Genomic DNA, 17,610 nt, shown 5'->3' with positions numbered 1-17,610 from the left:
AGGCTCAGTAGAAAAGGCTCAGTAATGGTCCCCCAAAACACCTAGTTCAGTGTTCTTTAAAATCTTGTTTAAAAGGCAGATACATAGGTTCCCACCTGCAGAGATTCAGATTTGGTGGGTCTAGCATGGAGCCAAGTATCTGCATTTTACAGAAGCGCCCCAATTGCTTCCATGCCGGGGGGAGGCCACATCCTACACTTGGGGGAATCACAGAAGAGCAGCCTCCAAGAGGGCCTGTCTGGATAAGTTTGTTGTAAAATGCACACCTAAACAATTAAATGAATCAGTCGAGTGCATTGGGTTTTAGGCGTAAACCCATTTAGAGCTGGGGGGGCAGACTGCCCCATCTTATTCTGGTTTAGAAAAATTGGTATTTCTCCATTTTTTTTCTGGCAGTAATTTGACAACAGGATGGTCCAGTGACCTATGGAGCACACTGCTAGTTTGTAACGATAAAATGATATCATTAGCACCATATGGCAAAATACTTACCCCTTATTCCTTTTGTAGTGGGTCATGCAGTAGGAACTCCAAAAGTGCTCCCTAAAAATAAATATAAGTAAAATATAAGCTGAAAAAGGGACCCAGGCTGGCTTTATGCTGCTCAAAACAACTGGATCAAATCACTGCTACCCACCCTGGTGTGCCTATTGTGGTAAAAAATGTGCGCATGTGTGTCCCATAAACACCAGGGATGGAAAATTGCTTGTGAATTTTAACCAATTTTAATAAGTTCCATTCCACAAAGTGAAAAAGCTGAGGTGAAGCAATAAGAGCTTGAAGCCGTCTCCTACATCTCTCGGGAAATTTCTCCACCAGCTGAAGGAGGGAATAGCGTCGGTCAGCAGGAGGTAGCTATCCTGGAGGCCTGCCTGTCCCTGTTGCATACCAGCCCAGCTGGGCAGACCCCGCCCTGTGCCTGTGGGAGGAACAGGCCCAAGCTGGAGGCTGGGGGATGAGGCTGCGCCCTGAGCCAGTCCACACAGGCTCCCCCTCAAGCCCATGCACTTGATATGACAGCAGGCCTGTGGGACAGGGAACCCACAGATCGAACAGGCCCACATCATCTCCAGGGACAGTAAGGGAAGGAGGGGAGTCAGGGATCTAAGGAGCTGTCGGATCTTGTCCCAAGGAAGAGAAGCCCCCAGAAGTGGTTGCCACCTGCACCCCACAGCCTGGCTAATGAGAATGGACGCCCAGTTCTGAGCACTGGCAGGGCGTGGGATCCAGACCTTCCTACCGAGACTGAGGGCTGGACCTTGGCTTCAAACCTTCCCTACCCCATTCTCCCACACCCACATCACTCCTGGGGAGTTCTTTCCCTCCACGCCCCCTAGTCCCACCTGTGTGCGCATTCAGGCCCGCATGCAGTGCCCCATTCTTTCCCTCGGGTATGAAGGAACCACCACAGGGACCTGGAGCCTGAGGCCAAATCTGAGAGCCCAGTGTGGGAATGGGGTACGTGTGCATCTCTCACACCCTAAATGGCCAAGGCCACCTTCTTCTGCATGTGATGCTCATCTTGCTCAGCTAATTCTCAAGACCCAGCTGGGTGGAGGGTCTTCAGTACACAGTCCATGGAATCCTGGTTCCCAAAGGGTTTGGGAGGCTTTGCGGGGGAGGGGGAGAGGAGGTAGAACTTTCAGCAGCTTCCAGGTTTCAATGAGAACAGCTCCGGTTTATCTACTACGTATACGGGACATTGATGTGAGACCAGCTTTGAAGAACTGCTCTGCTAAAAACGAGCAAACAAGCGTGCGTAAAAGCATGCGTATGTATGGGTATGCGTACATACATGTGTGCACGTACACACGTATACATGTATGTTAATTGTGGGCAAGTTGGAATGATGGCTCATAATTTGAGGCATTTTCTGAATGATGGCCGTACCTGTCCCATAGCAGGGCCTCAATACACATTCAGTGAATGAGCAAATGAAATGTTGGAGGTGTGTGTCTTAGGGATGGGAAGATGCGGTCTGGAAAAGGAAGGGGCTCAGTTAATTATGACTATTAGTCCATAAAATGTGCCATAGGAGAAAACCCCATGGTTATTCTGTAAGTTTAACAGACTCTTCCTCCCTCCCCATCTCCCCTGCCCCTTTCTTTTTTCCACCACAGCTCTGCAACGGGCCAGTAGCTTGCAGTCTCCACCTCCCAGCAAATACCAGAGCTGGAGAAGAAAATTCCAGTCGAGTGAGTCATGAGCTCTCTGGGAGTGGGAGGGGACAGGCATGGGCAGTGTCTTCTGGTCAATTCTCAAGGGCACCTGTTCTCATTGCATGCATGTCCTCTCTGACCTGGCCTCCTGGATGTTAGGGGCAAGGAAAGAAACAGAAGTTGACTCTTCCCACGGCTGACTCGAGGAAGCATTTTCCAAGGATTTGGGGCCTTTCCTTCTCCTTCGGTCTGGAATCCTGGAGCCTTAGAGCTCTACAGCTGCACCTGGAAGGGGTGTTAGTAATCATCGGCTCCAGGCTTTGTGAAACACAGATGAGGAAACTGAGACCCAGAGCCTCTATGTATTTTCATTTTGTGCACTGGAGTTGGACTGGGGGCATCAGGGCAAAGCAGTGAAGGAAGCCACACCCACACCCACTCACACACCCATCCATACAAACGCACCCGCTTCTTTTTCTGAGCAGGCTTTGACCCCAGCATCCCTGAGAAGAACAGGGCTGGGTGAGGACCAGTGGCTGCAGCGGACGCCAAGGCCTCCGGACCCCACTAGGGGGCACAGTAACCCCGCTCACAGTGGCACAGCACCCCAGGGCTGGCCATGTTCTCTGTGCTGCCTCCCTTACAGGGCAGGCATCCCGCCCCCCCCCCCCCCCCCCCCCGGGCCCTCTAATCCATCTCCAAGTCTACCTTCCATGTCCCCCTGCCCCCACACTCTCTCTCTCTGGGCTTTGCGCTGGGAGAGGTGGACCCAGGAAAGCCTTGGGTTAGACAAAAGTTTCTAAAAAGAGCCATTGTTGAAGTTGGAACAGAACACTAGTTAGTTGCTCCTTCCTTCTGAGTCAACACGGACTCCTGGCCCATGAGTCATTCTCCCAGCAACCCTCAGGCTCCAGGCCCCCCCTTCCTTGGGTGAGGCTGGGATAATGGGTGCCTCTGGAGCTGGACCACAGCTGCACCCCGGCAAGCCACTCCACCTGGGACACCCTGAAATGAACCCTGGAATCATCTTGCAGTCCCAGGCACTGAGGGTGACGAGAAAAGAGAATTCATGTTTACTGAAGGCCTGGGTCACTTCATTTCTCCCCCCGCCCCCCGAGCCCCTCCCCAGATCACAGGAATTCTGCTTCTGTGGGGTGGGGGGGTGTCCTTTTGAGTCCAGATTCCACCCAGCACTTCCAGCTGACTTCACTGAGCTCCAGGAGTACAAGGGGCTCGGCCTTTGCCCTCGAGAAGTTCCCAGTCTGGGGTGCAAGCTGCAAGACTGGTGGGGGCCCCTCCTAGCAGGTTAGGGGACGCTGGAGGAGGTGCAGGAGAGAGAAGACTGCTAACCAGCAGCATGGTTTCTGGGATGGGCCTGAGGACCTTGGCGGGTCTTTAGTTATCCCAGATGTTGGTTCTCAAGTGTATATAAAAGCTGGTTTGAGGGCAGGCCTTGAGTTGGGGTCATTTGTATGGGTCTGGCCCAGAGGAGGTGTCCAGTTGTTGCTTGCTGAATGAATGAGTAAATGAGTGAACAAACGAACATAGAACCAAGGAACAAGCAGGCTGGACCGAGTGAAGAAACGAATGGAGCCCATGAGTTCAGCCTGCGCAGGCGGCTGCCCCTAGAGGGCGCGCTGAGACTGGGAGATTCAAGCATTGCCTGAACTCCAAATTTTGGGAAGCTGCACCCCGGAATCCCAGTCTTTGTAAAAATCCTCACACCCGTCATTTTGGTCATCTTCACTTTGCCCAAGAAGAAACCCCAGGGGGCAGCACTGGTCCCACTGTGGTAAGGAGCAGGACCCGGGGCACCGTCTCCTGGGTCCATTTACTGCCCAGTCAAGGCGGTTCTGGCCCCAGCGCCAGGTGGGAGGACAGAGGGAGCTGTGTGAGTGCCCTTCTCACCCTCCCCTGTGACCTCTAGAACCAAGGGGAAAGGTCACTGCCAGAGGGCCCAGAGAAGAGGCAGCTGAGCCAAAGGAGGTTTGGGCGCTGTACCCCGGGCCCGCTCTGCTCGTCAAGCCCTTTGCATGATGGGAGCAGCAGGGCTGGCAGCACCCGGGACTGAGGCCCCTGCAGAGGGCAGGGCAGCCTGGCTGGACTGTGCCAAGAGTCCAAGGAAAACAAGAAGGAACTTGCAGAGAAGGATGTGAGTTGCTGAATGAGGAATCCCTGGGCCTACGAGTTAGAGAAATCCTGGCCAGGGTCGGGGTATGCAGCCCCCTCTGGAGCAGGTCACCAGTTCAGCGCTGTCTTTATTGGACACAACTTGTGTGCGTGGGAGGAAGACAGGGATTAGAGTTCATATTTAGCTAGCGTGCAGCATTGACTTCGCATTCTACCCCGGGCACCGCTTTTTATCCCATTTTATTCCTTCAGCCTCCCTGTGAAGCAATGCTAGCCATCCCGTTTTTCACAGGAGGAAAGTGTGAGGCAGCTGGAGTGGGTGTGAAGGAGGTGGGGTTCCAGGTTCCCCTTTGCCATCCTCTGAGGGAACCCAAAGACATTGACCACCTCAGGCAGGTGAGATCTCCTGTCGCCTCTCAGCTTAGCTCTGGCCTTCTCCCAGGTGGCAGCTTGACTGGCAGGTGTCCCTTCAAGCTCTGCCCAGGTTCTCCTGAAGTCAGTGCATGAGGAACATGTGTGCAGAGAGGCCTCACTGGTGGGAGTGGTGGGGGGGGGGCAGGGATTACAGAAAGGAGGAGGGAGAAGCCCCTGGGTCATGACCTTGTGAACCCCAAGGCTTTCCTGTCAGGTTTGGTTCCCAAGGTGTCCCTGGATCTGTGTCAGAAGTGGGGAACAAAGAAGCAGTCTGTTGAGCTGAGGGGCCTCTGAGACAAGCTGAGGAGTTTGATTCAGGAGGTAGCAGAGGGAAGAGAATGAGGGGGCAAGGAAGAGGAGGAGGAGGAATTTGGCAGGAATTTGGCAAGCCGAAGACAGGAAGCAAGGCAACAACTGACTCACAGCGTTTGCCTTTTTAGGCTCGAACCATCTAATTGTGGGCTGCACTGAGGGTTTGGGTGACAGGCTGGCCAGCTGCCTCCCCCGCATCGGCTCCTGGCAGCCCCGGGCCTTCTCCCAGCAGCTCCTTCCTGCCACCCTCAGATCTCTTTCCCTGAGTTATCTTTTCCCTCAGAAGCTTTCTGGAGGGCTTCGCTTTGGAAGCCTGCGGAACATGTGTGTGTGGTGGCCGTCTTTCCAGAGCCCAGGACTGCGATACGCACTCTGACACACTTGCCTGTGTGTACAAGGGAAGCAGGACAGAATCCTGAAGAACCCAACTTCTGAGGGTGCGGTTGGCCTGGCCTGTATGGGTTCCAGAGGAGGAGCGTCTCACCCGAAGCTTTGGGGAAACTGAGGCAGGGGATTGTCTTGAGTTAGGAAGTGAGCTAACATCTGAAGGCTGGACAACTTGGAAGGAAATCGGAATGGGTCAGCAGAACGGCCGCAGGCAGGGAGTGGGACAGGAGTGGGTAGACGCACATTGGTCCTGGGAAGTCTCTGGGGGGTAGCCTTATTTGCTGGGAGGGTTCACAGGAGAGCTGGCTGGGCTGAAGGGTCAGACGCTGAGCAGACAATTCCGAAACGGAGTGTGGCATTTTCTGAATCCCTCTGAGGACATATTATTGGGATGCTCTGTTACAGAAGCAAAGCTCTTGAGATTTTAGGTTTAAGGTTACTAGAGGGCGCATGTGTGCACGAGAGAGAGAGAGAGAGAGAGAGAGAGAGAGAGAGAGAGAGAGAGAGAGAGATTGAGTTCGCAGGCTACAACTGTCACATTTCTGCAGTTACCAGACGAATGGACTCCAGCTCCCACAGAGCAGAATGAGGTGCGTCCTCAGGGTCCCAGCCACACACTCCTTTCTCCCGTCGCTCTGAGCGCACACACTGCACCTCGTTTGTTCCCTGACCAATGGGAGCTTGGCACGAACCCCACTCCATATGCTTCAAATGATTTGATGCTCATTATAACCTCCCTCCCTAGTATTCTCTTAAAATCTCAAACTAACCGTCTCGTCTGAGAGCCCCTTGGCGCCCGTGTGAGAAGGAAGCCCCCGATTCATTAGTGGTGACGGTCTACCCTGCCCACGCCCACGGCTAATGGTCCAGCATCTTGTGGGAAGAGGCCTCAGGTGGTTTATTGACTAAGTGACTTAACGCAGCCCAGACCCCAACCACAATGGCTTCAGGGGAAACTTTAGAGGTAGGCGCCCATTTCCAAGAGATGCCCTGGAGACTCCCTGTTCCATCTCTCAGGAACATCCTGAGTGCGAAGTGCGATGGTTCCTAGACTTTTCATCCTTGGACCTCCGTTCCCCCACAGGAGGCTGTCACTCCTCACCTGTTCCTCCTAAGGTCAAGCTCAGCGTTGGGGCCTCTCAATCAGTCTCCAACACCTTCCTCCCTCTGACTCTATTTATTGGGTTGGAGCTTCTCTTAAAACCTCTTTTCATGATAAAATAAGGTAATAACAGCTCTGTAATGGAGAGTATGTTCTTTCCTTGGTAGGTTTGACACCAGTGAACAACAAAACAACTATGTCACCTTCAAAGGAAGCTGCTCCTCTTTCTTCTTCCTCATTGTCTTCTCCCTCATCTTCGTTGCCATCTTTTTCTTCAGCCAGTGTCCTGGGGAATGCTCTGGATGGCTTCTCCCTACCTCAGGTAAATGCCCTTTGGGGCCCTGTGCAGGTGTTCAGAAGGTGAGCTGCTCATGCTCCACCCACTTCCACACTTAATTCTGGATTCTTAGCACTCTTAGGTCACCCAAGTGCAAAGCCAGGGCCATGAGATGCTCTGTCAAGAGTCCACCCAGGCCTGCTTCACTTGTCCTTTTCATGAAGGCTCACCCATCCTGTTCCTTCTCAGCCAGCCCCGGGGCACAGCCACTCACTAAGCTGACTTTGTGGGGCACAGACTCTGGGCAGGACTGTGGCATGCAGAGATGCTAGGATATATGCTCTGCCCTTGAGGGCCTGGCAGATGACCTTGAGGAGTTCACAGTTGAAGGAAGGCAGACACAGACTGAGGCTGCCTTTGGTAGCAGCTGAGACTCTTGGAAGCACATCCCCCCTTGAAAAGAAAATGGCATCACTGAGATACTCAGGTTTGATCTTTATCCTTCAGTATGAGTTTATCAAGCCTCTGTTACCTGCTGGACCCTGGTCTAGGCTCTGAAAAATAGGGTGCACAAGACGAAGGGTACATGCTCTTGTAAGTTCCTGTCCTATGACCTGCCCCTCAGGCACCAGAGCTCTTGGCAGGGCACAGCCACTCCTAGAATTTCCCTATGCTCTTCCTTTGCCAAGGGCCAAGTTCTTGCATGCTTCAAATGACTACTTTCTCAATGGTGCAAAGCATGAGTCAGGTTTAGAAGGGTCATTGAAAAGTCCTAAAGGCCATCCTTCTGCCACCACAGCTCCAGCCCAGAGGGAGAACTGTCTGTCCTTAACTTAATAATCTCCAAGGAAGAAGCCTTGGCCTCTTGGTTGTTGGAGGAACATACCTATGGGTGCAATGTACCCCTCAGTAAGGACCATGGCCAAGCCAGCCATGGGGTATCTGTCCTCCCGTACACATCTGGCCACTCACAGGGGCCAGGCCAGCTCTGCCTGGCTGGCCAGGGAGCTTGTCCATGCCTTTGCCTTCCATTCTGGCTTCCTACCCACCTAATCCAGCACCCAGCAAAGCCTTTGATCAGTCCTGCTACAGGGACTCCAGGCAGATCCCAGCAGGTCCTGAAGCAGCCACTTAGAATGAAGAGCAGCCCTTTGAAATCATCCTCGGCAGATTTCTTTCAGACTTTGGGTGTCTGAGATCTGAAGAGAGGAAGGGAGGGGGCCATGGGCTGAGATATGCCTCCCCATATAAATAAATGCTGGGAATTCCTAAATAACCATTCATTTTGCCCATCCCCTCTAGGTGACAGCTAACAACCTGCCCTCACAGGTCTTAAGAGGTCACTCCAGCCCTTCTACTCCAATCTTTCTGAGGCGCGCCAGAGCCCAAGGGTTACCCAAGGACATGCCCCTGTATCTGCCTCATGGCCAAGTGCTGGAGCGGGCAGAGTACTGCATGGTGAGGCCCGGTGGAGATGGCCTCGCCAGCCCCCAGCCGCCCAGCCTTGCAGAGATGGCTTCTGATGGGTGTCAGGGAGCAGAGGCCCCTCTTGGGGACACCAGAAGCATCCGCAAAGGCCCTCACCCCACTGGAGGGAAAGACAGGTGCTTGCCAGACCAAGAGCTATCTCCCAGGGCTGGAGAGGACCCAGGAGAAAAGAACACTGGACCCAGAAGGGGAGAAGAGGATGGGTCAGAGCTGGAAGAGGGGAAGAAGCTGGACTTGAAGAAGTTAGTCCTCACTCTGGAGCAGAAGACAAAGCTGCTGGACTGGAACCATTCCATCCCTGAGAGTATGAGCCTGGAAGCTGGGGCACAGTCTGCCCAGAGAAGTACTGACAATGGTAGGGGAGGCTGTGTCCTGAAACCAGTTAGTCCCTTGCTGCTCTCCTGGACAGCGAGAGAGACCCCGCCCACCCAAGGAAGGGCTCAGGAGAAGACGGGGACCCCAGCTGAACGGGCTCCACCCAAGTCCCCACTTCGGCTCATAGCAAATGCCATCCGAAGGTCCCTGGAGCCCCTCCTCCCCAACTCGGAAGGTGGGAGGAAGGCCTCTGCCAAGCCAGAATCAAAGACCTCGCCCACCAGCCAGCCGCATGCTTGCACTCGCTCGTTCAGCCTTCGCAAAACCAGCTCCAATAAAGACGGCAACCAGCAGTCCCCGGGGAAAGACATGGCGAGCAGGGCCTCAGCCTTCTTCTCCTGGGGCTCCCCACCTGCCAGGGCTGCCCAGCCCTCGTACCCTAGCCCTCCTGACCTTGCCCTCCGCACCCATAGTTTGCCCAACCGACCGTCCAAGGTGTTTCCTGCACTCATGACCCTGCCCTGCCACAAGATGGAAGATGTTCCCACACTCCTTGAGAAAGTGAGTTTGCAAGAGACATCCCCAGATGCTTCTCAGGTTCCAAAGGGAAAAATCTCGCTCTTTCCCTCCTTCAGACTCAAAGACAAATCTTTTGAGAGTTCCCTCCAAGAATCCAAACAAAGAAAGGACCTCCAGGACCTCTTTAGCACCCCCAGGGGGGCGGGGGAGCCGGCGGACAGCACCCAGCCCCTGGAGAAGTTGGCACGGCCTTTCAGCAGCACCTGCCTGGGGCAGAGGGTCCGTCCTCCTTCTCCAGACAAAGATGCAAGTAAGTGGCGCTTTCCTAACCGAAGTCTGCAGTTCTTGCTGGGCAGTTAGTCTTTCTTACTGGACTAACAACAGGCATCTTTCACTTTCTCCTTCTTCCCAAATTAAATTCTGACAAAAGTAGGAAAACCTGAATTTGAAAAATTAAGAAAAAATTAAGTTTGAAATGATGTTACAGAGAGTTTTGAAAAAGACAAAGAATCAACCATAATCTCACCACTTGCCCACTCATTATCCGTATATGGCAACTTTTACTAAGTTTTACCCCCCAAATTGTATTTTTAAAAATCAATATATCCTAGCTATTACGACAGCACATCGTTTACATAAATGCGATTTGATGGCAGTAGACTATTATATCTAGTGGACATGTTGTTTCATTAAGTAAATTATTTTTTATTTAGAAAATAACTGTTTTATTGATTTATAGATATATATGTATATATAAATTATACATATGAGTATATTGGTATTTTATATATGGTATTGAATGAACATTTTTATGCATATAGGTTTTTCTTTCCTTTGAATTATTTTTGTTTTAGGATAGGTCCCAAGAAATGAGGTTACTGGATTAAAGATGCGAATATTTTTAAGTTTTTTAATTTGCACTAATGAATTATTTTTTAACGGTTTGGATAAAGGATACATGGGAGTTTTCTGTGTTATATCTTACACTGCATGTTATAAATATGAATTAAATGGAGGGAAAGGTACCAGTTTATATTTCACTGCTAATGTATGAAATAACTTTTTCACCATACTGTCACCTGTATTGAGTACCACATTTTAAAAACACTGCTGTTTTACTAGTCAAAAAATGGTGCCTCTTTTAAGCTTGCATTTTTTTTATTTACTGTTTAAACACACATATATTTGGTTACCAATGGAAACTTAGGCCTTTTTATATTTAAATATGATTGTAATTTTTTAAATTATTGAATTAATTAATACATCAAGAATTGGAATAATCCAATAATACAGAAATATCTCAAAAAAAAAAAAAAGTAACATCTATTCTCTGCCCCCTCTCCTCCTTGCCAAAGTTTTGGTATATATCCCTACTGACAGTTTAGTTAAACACTCACATGATTTATTTTGTTGTTGATATTTATTTGTTGGCTTTAAACAAACTGTGATTCTCCTATTCCTATTTTTTTTTAAGATTGTATTTATTTATTTGAGAGAGAGCACAAGCAGGGGGAAGGGCAGAGGGAGAAAATCTCAAGCAGACTTCCCACTGAGTGCGGAGCCCGATGTGGGGGTCTATGCGGGACTCAATCCCAGGACCCCGAGATCATGACCTGAGCCAAAGTCACACACTTAACCGACTGAGCCACACAGGCGCCCCTCCTATCCCTGTTCTTGAGCAACTTTGTTTTTACTTATTTTGTTAACTTTTTTCTTATTTACCTTTTATTTTAGAACTTAAGTTTTCAAATGAAAAATTCTTTTCCTTCTTTGGTGCCTTAATCAGAAAGCTACATAGATTAACAAGAGACTTTATTTTCAGTCAAGCTCAGGATAAGCACAAACAGGCTGGAGTTTAACTAGATCCTTTATTCCCCATCGTAAACTTTAATGTGTTGTGCATTTTTTGATAGATAATACATTCATGTGGTTTAAAATAAAAGGGTACAAAATGCACAAAATAAATAGTCCTATCTCCCTTCCCTGTCCCTGAGCCATCCAGCTCATGTCCCTGAGGACAGATGTGATGATCATCAGCTCTTGGGCATTTTTGCAGACAGAATTCATGCATATAAGAGCAAATTTACATATTATATTCTTTCTTTCTTCATTACATTAAGGTAGTCTGCTAGCATATTAGACACACTTTTTATTATACTTTTAATTTAATTTTTTTTTTTTTTAAGATTTTATTTATTTATTTGACAGAGAGAGACACAGCGAGAGAGGCTTCCCGCTGAGCAGGGAGCCCGATGTGGGCTCGATCCCAGGACCCTGGGATCATGACCTGAGTCGAAGGCAGATGCTCAACGACTGAGCCACCCAGGCGCCCCTACTTTTAATTTTATTTTGGAGATCATTGTATTTTAGCACATAAAGAGCTCTATGTTTTATAGCTGTACTGTATTCCATTGTGTGGATGTGGATGTAGGTAGCCAGTCGCCTAGGATGCAAGTTTATTTCCAATCTTTTGCTATTACAAACCGTGCTGCAAAAATGAACTGGGAACTTGGGCCATTTGGCATATCTGGCAGTACTGGAAGTGGAAATGCTGGAACAAAGGATCTGTGGACCAGGGATTTTGATAAATGCTGCCAAATTGTGCTCCATCACAGTGGTGCTGGTTCAGCAAAACATGAGGGTGGTGTTTCCCTAATTGCGCTAACCATGGCGCTACCCAACTTTTTTTTCATCGTTACCAATCTGATAGGTGATTGAGTATCTCCTCATATGTTAAAAGGTCATTTGTATTTCCTTTTCTGTCAGCTATTACTTCTCTGTCTTTTGTCCAGTTTTCTGTTGGATTGTTGGTATTTTTCTTAATGATATGAAGGGACTCTATTAAAAGGGAAATTTAACCCTTTTGTGTGATAGGAATTACAAATATTTTTTTCCAGCTTCTTGTTTGTGCTTAACTTTGTTTATGGTGGGTTTTGTCACATAAAATTTTTATTTGTATAGAGTAGTTATACAATTTTTCATTTTATGACTCCTAGACTTTATATAATAGTTCAGGAAGAGCTTCTTCCAAGTTTATAGAAGAATTTTCTTATAGTTGCTCCTAGTCTTTTTTGTTTGTTTGTTTTAAACTTTTTTACATTTAAATATTTATATCAGGAAACTGTCCTAATATCAAATGTGAGGTATGGATCTAACCCTGTTTTTGTTTTTGTCTTAAGCTGTCTCCCTGGTTATTCTAAAATAATTTAGTGACTAACCCATCTTCTCCTCTCTTATGTGAGATGACATCTTTGTCATGTATCAGTACTTGGACTGATTTCGATACCATCCATTATATTCTGTTGAGTTGTCTGTTACGTATCAGTACCACACTGTTTTAATTATTTTACTTTATATATTTATACCTTTTTAAATTTATGTATCATCAGGTAGGAAGAGTATTCCATGATTGATCCTCTCTTTTAGAAATTTCCTGTCTCTTCCTGCTTTGTTTGATATTCTATATGAATTTAGCATCAGCTTGTCTATGTACCTAAAAAATCCTACAACTACTTTTATGGGATGAAGTTTACAAACAAACTTGGCAAGAATTCACAACCATATGATATGAATTGCCTTTCCATTTGCTCTCTTTTTTATGACTCCTCCCCCCCAGAATATTTTAAACTTTACATCTTACAGGTCTGGCGTATTTATTAAGTTTATTGCAATATATAAGTTTTTATTGCTATTGTAAATAAAATCTTTTGATCTATCTTCCTACTATTGTTTGTATACCTGAAATGTGTTGATTTCTGTATAGTACTTTGGCACCCATCCATTTTGCTAGAACACTTTCCAATGGCTTCTCCTGGGTTCTCCCCAAATGTGCAATCATAACATCTGTAAATAATGATAATTTTAGGGCATCTGGGTGGCTCAGTCAGTTAAGCATCTGCTTTCAGCTCAGGTCATGAACCCAGGGTCCTGGGATCGAGTCCCACATCGGGCTCCCTGCTCAGCGGAGAGTCTGCTCCTCTCTCTCCCTCTGCCTCTCCCCTGGCTTGTGCCCTCTCTAGCTCACTTTCTCTCTCAAATAAATAAATAATATTTTTTTAAATGGTAATTTTACCTCTTGTTTAAAAGGTGTATACCTCTAATTTATTTTGCTACCTTAATTTCTTTGGTTTCTAGGATCTCCAGAACAATATTAAATAAAAGTAGTAATATGGTTTCCTTATGACATTCCTAACCTTAATGAGAATGCATCTCATTAATGAGAATGTTTTCCCATTTAAGCATGATGCTAGCTGGCTTTTGGGTTGACTAGGATAGATTTAAACACTAAGGAAATTACCATCTAATCCTATTTTATTGAAAGTATTTTAAATCATGAATGGATGTTGACTTTTATCAAATGTCACCCCAGTACCCTTCAAGATGATTGTAGGATTTTTTTCTCCATAGTTTGATTAATACCATGAATTACATAATAAATTCACTGATATTGAACCATCCTTATATTGCTGAAATAAATATCATTTGGTCATGATGTCTTATTATTTTAATATATTTTTCTGTTCCGTTTGCTAATATATTTTTTAAGATTTTATTTAGGTGAGAAAGAGAACGTGCGGGAAGGGGGAGAGGAGCAGAGGGGGAGGGAGAGGGACAAGCAGACTCCGAGCTGAGCACAGAGCCAATGCAGGGCTCAATCCCAGGACCCCAAGATCATGACCTGAGCCGAAACCAAGAGTCAGAAGCTTAACCGACTGAGCCACCCAGGCGCCCCCTGTTTGCTAATATTTTATTTAACATTTTTGCATCAAATTCCTTAGTAAGATTGGCCTTTAGTTCATTTATTTCACACTTATATGGCTTTTGTGTATGCTGATTACAATGACTGGGGGTGAATGTGTTTTCCTGATTTACTTATCATGGAGAACTGTTTCATTTATATTTACTAGGGAATGGTATGACTTCCTTGGCTTGGAACAGAATGGGAAGGTAGAGAATGGAATTAGGTTAAGGCTGACCTGCTCTGGAAATAGTGTCTGGGCCCATCTCATGGAAGAGCTTTGTGTTTCTCTCAGATGCTCTTAGGTCAGTATCCTAAGAATGTAAAGATTTTACCTCCCCTACCAGATTTGGCCCATTAGTTTCCTTTTATTTCCCTGCCCCTGCCCAGCCCACCCACCAATCACAAACACACACACACACACACACACACACACACACACACATTGCTCTCTCCACATTTAACTTGTGGGTACACTCCCATGCAATGGAGAGAGGAAACAGTATTCTAATTGAAAATGAGAAACTCTCAAAACGTATTTGAATGGAAATACCTCAAATTTATGATCACTTGAATAAATCGGCTGAAATTTAATTTTTCTTATCTTTACAACAAAACTTTCTGGGTAAATTAATAGTATATATAAACTTCTCAGGGTCTTTAAATTCCTTAGGGGCATAAACTGATCTCAAGCACTTACCAGTGCTGATTTTATACAAACAATTTTAACGCAGATTACCCTTCTTGTATATAACTAAACAAGGCACTCTGAGAACGTCTTTTTTTATTTTTGCATCAAATCTTTATTGCAGTATAAAATATATAAAGTACACAAATATTAAGTACACAACTGGATGAATTTTAGTAAAGTGCATATTTGTACAACTACCTCTGAGATCAAGATATAGAAAATCACCAGCACTCAGAAGCTTCCATCATGCCTCTTCCCACATATATGTGACATCCAACAAAAGTACTTGCTTACCATCTGACTTCTGTCATCTTGGATTACTTCAGCAGGTTTTTGACTTTATAAACATTGAATCATTCAGTGTTATGGTAGGCAGAATTCTCAGAGGGCCCCATGCTTTCTGCCCTGTAGAATCTCGTCCTTTTGATTCTGGTGGGAATGTGAATATGATGGATCTCACTCCTGTGATTCGGTTACCGGATTTTGCAAATGTAATTAAGTTCTAAACCAATTGACTTTGAGCTAATCAAAAGGGAGATTATCCTGGGTAGGCCTAACCTAATCGGAGGAGCCCTTAATAAGGATGGGGCCTTTCCTGAAACGCGCAGGGTGAGAAAGATATGATCCTGCTGGCTTGGAAGAAGTAAACTGACATACTATGAGAGGCCCTATGGCCAGGAGGCCTCTGGGAGCTAAGACAGACCTCCAGCTGGCAGCCAGTGAGAAAATGGGCCCCATCTCCTACAACCACCAGGAGTAGAATTCTGCTAATAACCTGAATGAGCTGGAAGAGAACTCTGAGCTGCAGCTGAGACCCCCGCATGGTAGATACCTCAACTGCAGCTTTGTCAGACCCTGAACAGAGGACCCAGTTGAGCCATGCCTGCCTGTACTTCTGACCTACACACTGTGAGATAATAAATGGGTCTCGTAGGTGCTGAATCTGACTTCCTTGCTCTCACAACAACAGAAAATACAAGCCTATATTATTGGGGTGGGGGCGGGGGATCCATATTGTTATGTGCAGGAGTGGTTCATTCTTTGCCTCCCTACCTCTTATTCCCTTGTGTGAATATGCCACAATTTATTTGTGCATTCTGATGCTGGGCACTTAAGTGTTTTCAGTTGCTTTTATGGTGAATAATGCTGCTTTGAGCCTTCTTAGGCCGATCGTTTCTTTTTTTTTTTTTTATTTTTATTTTATTTTATTTTATTTTATTTTTTTTAAAGATTTTATTTATTTATTTGACAGAGAGAGAGAGACAGCGAGAGAGGGAACACAAACAGGGGGAGTGGGAGAGGGAGAAGCAGGCTTCCCGCGGAGCAGGGAGCCCGATGTGGGGCTCGATCCCAGGACCCTGAGATCATGACCTGAGCCGAAGGCAGTCGCTTAACCAACTGAGCCACCCAGGCGCCCAAGGCCGATCGTTTCTATTGGCTATTGTCAAAGATAAAGCCAGATGCTGTGAAAAGTGTTAAGGATGGATTTTAATTAACAACATACTATTACAACAGAAGAGAGAGTCCAATATGAACTGAACTCACCTTTGATTTATGCCGAGGTGGCTGGGTCCTTTACAGGGAGATTGAGGGAACAGGGAGGGGCTGAACAGAGACTCAGTAGCGTCAAAGATGTGAAAAATTACAAAGGCTCAGTCAGTATAAATGCTGATTAGGCCAGATATGTGTGTTAGCTGACAATTATTGAAGTTAGGATTCTATCTTCCCATAAAGACTGGGAGACAGAAGTCCTAGCCTTCCTGATGATTACATTTCAAAGGACTGGCTTTCACGACCTTGAGAAAGACATTCTTGAGTGGTAGGAGATACATATACATCTCAAAAGGACAGAGGAAGGATTCTTTAAAGCCCTTTTTAGTAATTGTTCTAAGAAAGGGTAGTCAGGGACCTATCAGCAGGTGTGGGCTAGAACAAACACTAAATTCCTTTGTCAGCTTTTGAGTTTTCTCAGGCAGGTACTTTTTCTTCCTACTTCCTTCCATGTAGGAAGAAGTGGGTGGGCTAAGTAGTTTATGTGGGGAGTCTGTAGTTTTTACAGGCCAAGGTTGAGGCCTAGCCAAGAAGAAGGCTCAGAGGAGCTTGCCCAAAGTTTGTTCAAAGACAGACTTTGTCAGTGTATGCCTGGGAGTGGACTTGTTAGGTCGTGGGATAGGCATGTACATGGTTTGCTTTAATAGATACTGTCCCACGGTTTTCAAAAGTGGTTGTACCAGTGTATATACACTCCAGCCGGAAATAAGAGCTCCCCTTGACCTCCATCTTTGCAACACTTGGCAGTCTCAGTTTTGTTTTGTTTTGTGTTTGGATGGCACCATGTTTATGGACGTATCTCATTATTGTTTTAATCTGCATTTACCAGGTGCCTGGGTGGCTCAGTCGTTAAGTGTCTGCCTTCGGCTCAGGTCATGATCCCAGGGTCCTGGGTTCGAGCCCCACATCGGGCTCCCTGCTCTGTGGAAGCCTGCTTCTCCCTCTCCCACTCCCCCTGCTTGTGTTCTTGCTCTCACTCCCTCTGTCAAATAAATAAATAAAATCTTAAAAAAAAAAAAAAAAAACTATAATCTGCATTTACCTGCTAACCTTGTTGCACTACTTTTCACATGCTTAATTAGATATTCTCTTATGAACTCTCTAGTCGTTTTGCCCATACTTCTCTTGTGTAGACAGCCCTTTCCTTATTGATTTGTAATCTGTGTAGATTCTGGATATAAGTTCTCTGTCAGATATACGTATTATAAATATCTTCTCCCACTCTCAGGCTCACTTTTTCACTCTTTAAAGGTGAAATATTACTAACAAACTTCTATAAATAAACACTATACTTATTTTAATGCAGCCATATTTATCAGTATTTTCCTTTATTGCTGGCTTTACACCCTGGTAATGAGACCTTTCCCTACTCTGAAGTCATAAATATGTTCTGTGTTACTGTTTAGAACTGTGCCGTCCAATATGGTAGCCATGATTTCACACTTGAAATGTGGCTAGTATGAGTGAGGAACTGAATTTTTAATTTAATGTTAAGAAATTTCAATTTAAATACTGAATGGAAAATGT

The 17,610-nt window shown here is 46.4% G+C and overlaps 1 protein-coding gene across 15 annotated transcripts in view; it reads left to right on the top strand.

The window, feature by feature from the left end:
- Positions 1 to 17,610, top strand: part of LOC116646400 (F-actin-monooxygenase MICAL2) — a 221,846-nt gene that overhangs the window by 162,973 nt on the left and 41,263 nt on the right. For all 15 annotated transcript variants that reach the window (XM_032427107.1, XM_032427094.1, XM_032427093.1 and 12 more), the window contains 3 exons: positions 2,121 to 2,195; positions 6,672 to 6,826; positions 8,084 to 9,413. In XM_032427107.1, coding sequence (XP_032282998.1) covers positions 2,121 to 2,195; positions 6,672 to 6,826; positions 8,084 to 9,413 — 1,560 coding nt within the window. The remainder of the gene's footprint in view (positions 1 to 2,120; positions 2,196 to 6,671; positions 6,827 to 8,083; positions 9,414 to 17,610) is intronic.

This window comes from Phoca vitulina, unplaced genomic scaffold (genome assembly GCF_004348235.1).
Source record: "Phoca vitulina isolate PV1807 unplaced genomic scaffold, GSC_HSeal_1.0 scaffold36, whole genome shotgun sequence".
In the NCBI taxonomy this organism is placed as follows: Eukaryota; Metazoa; Chordata; class Mammalia; order Carnivora; family Phocidae; genus Phoca; species Phoca vitulina.
Note: the sequence above shows the minus strand (reverse complement) of the source record. Positions and strands in the feature narration are given on the sequence as shown.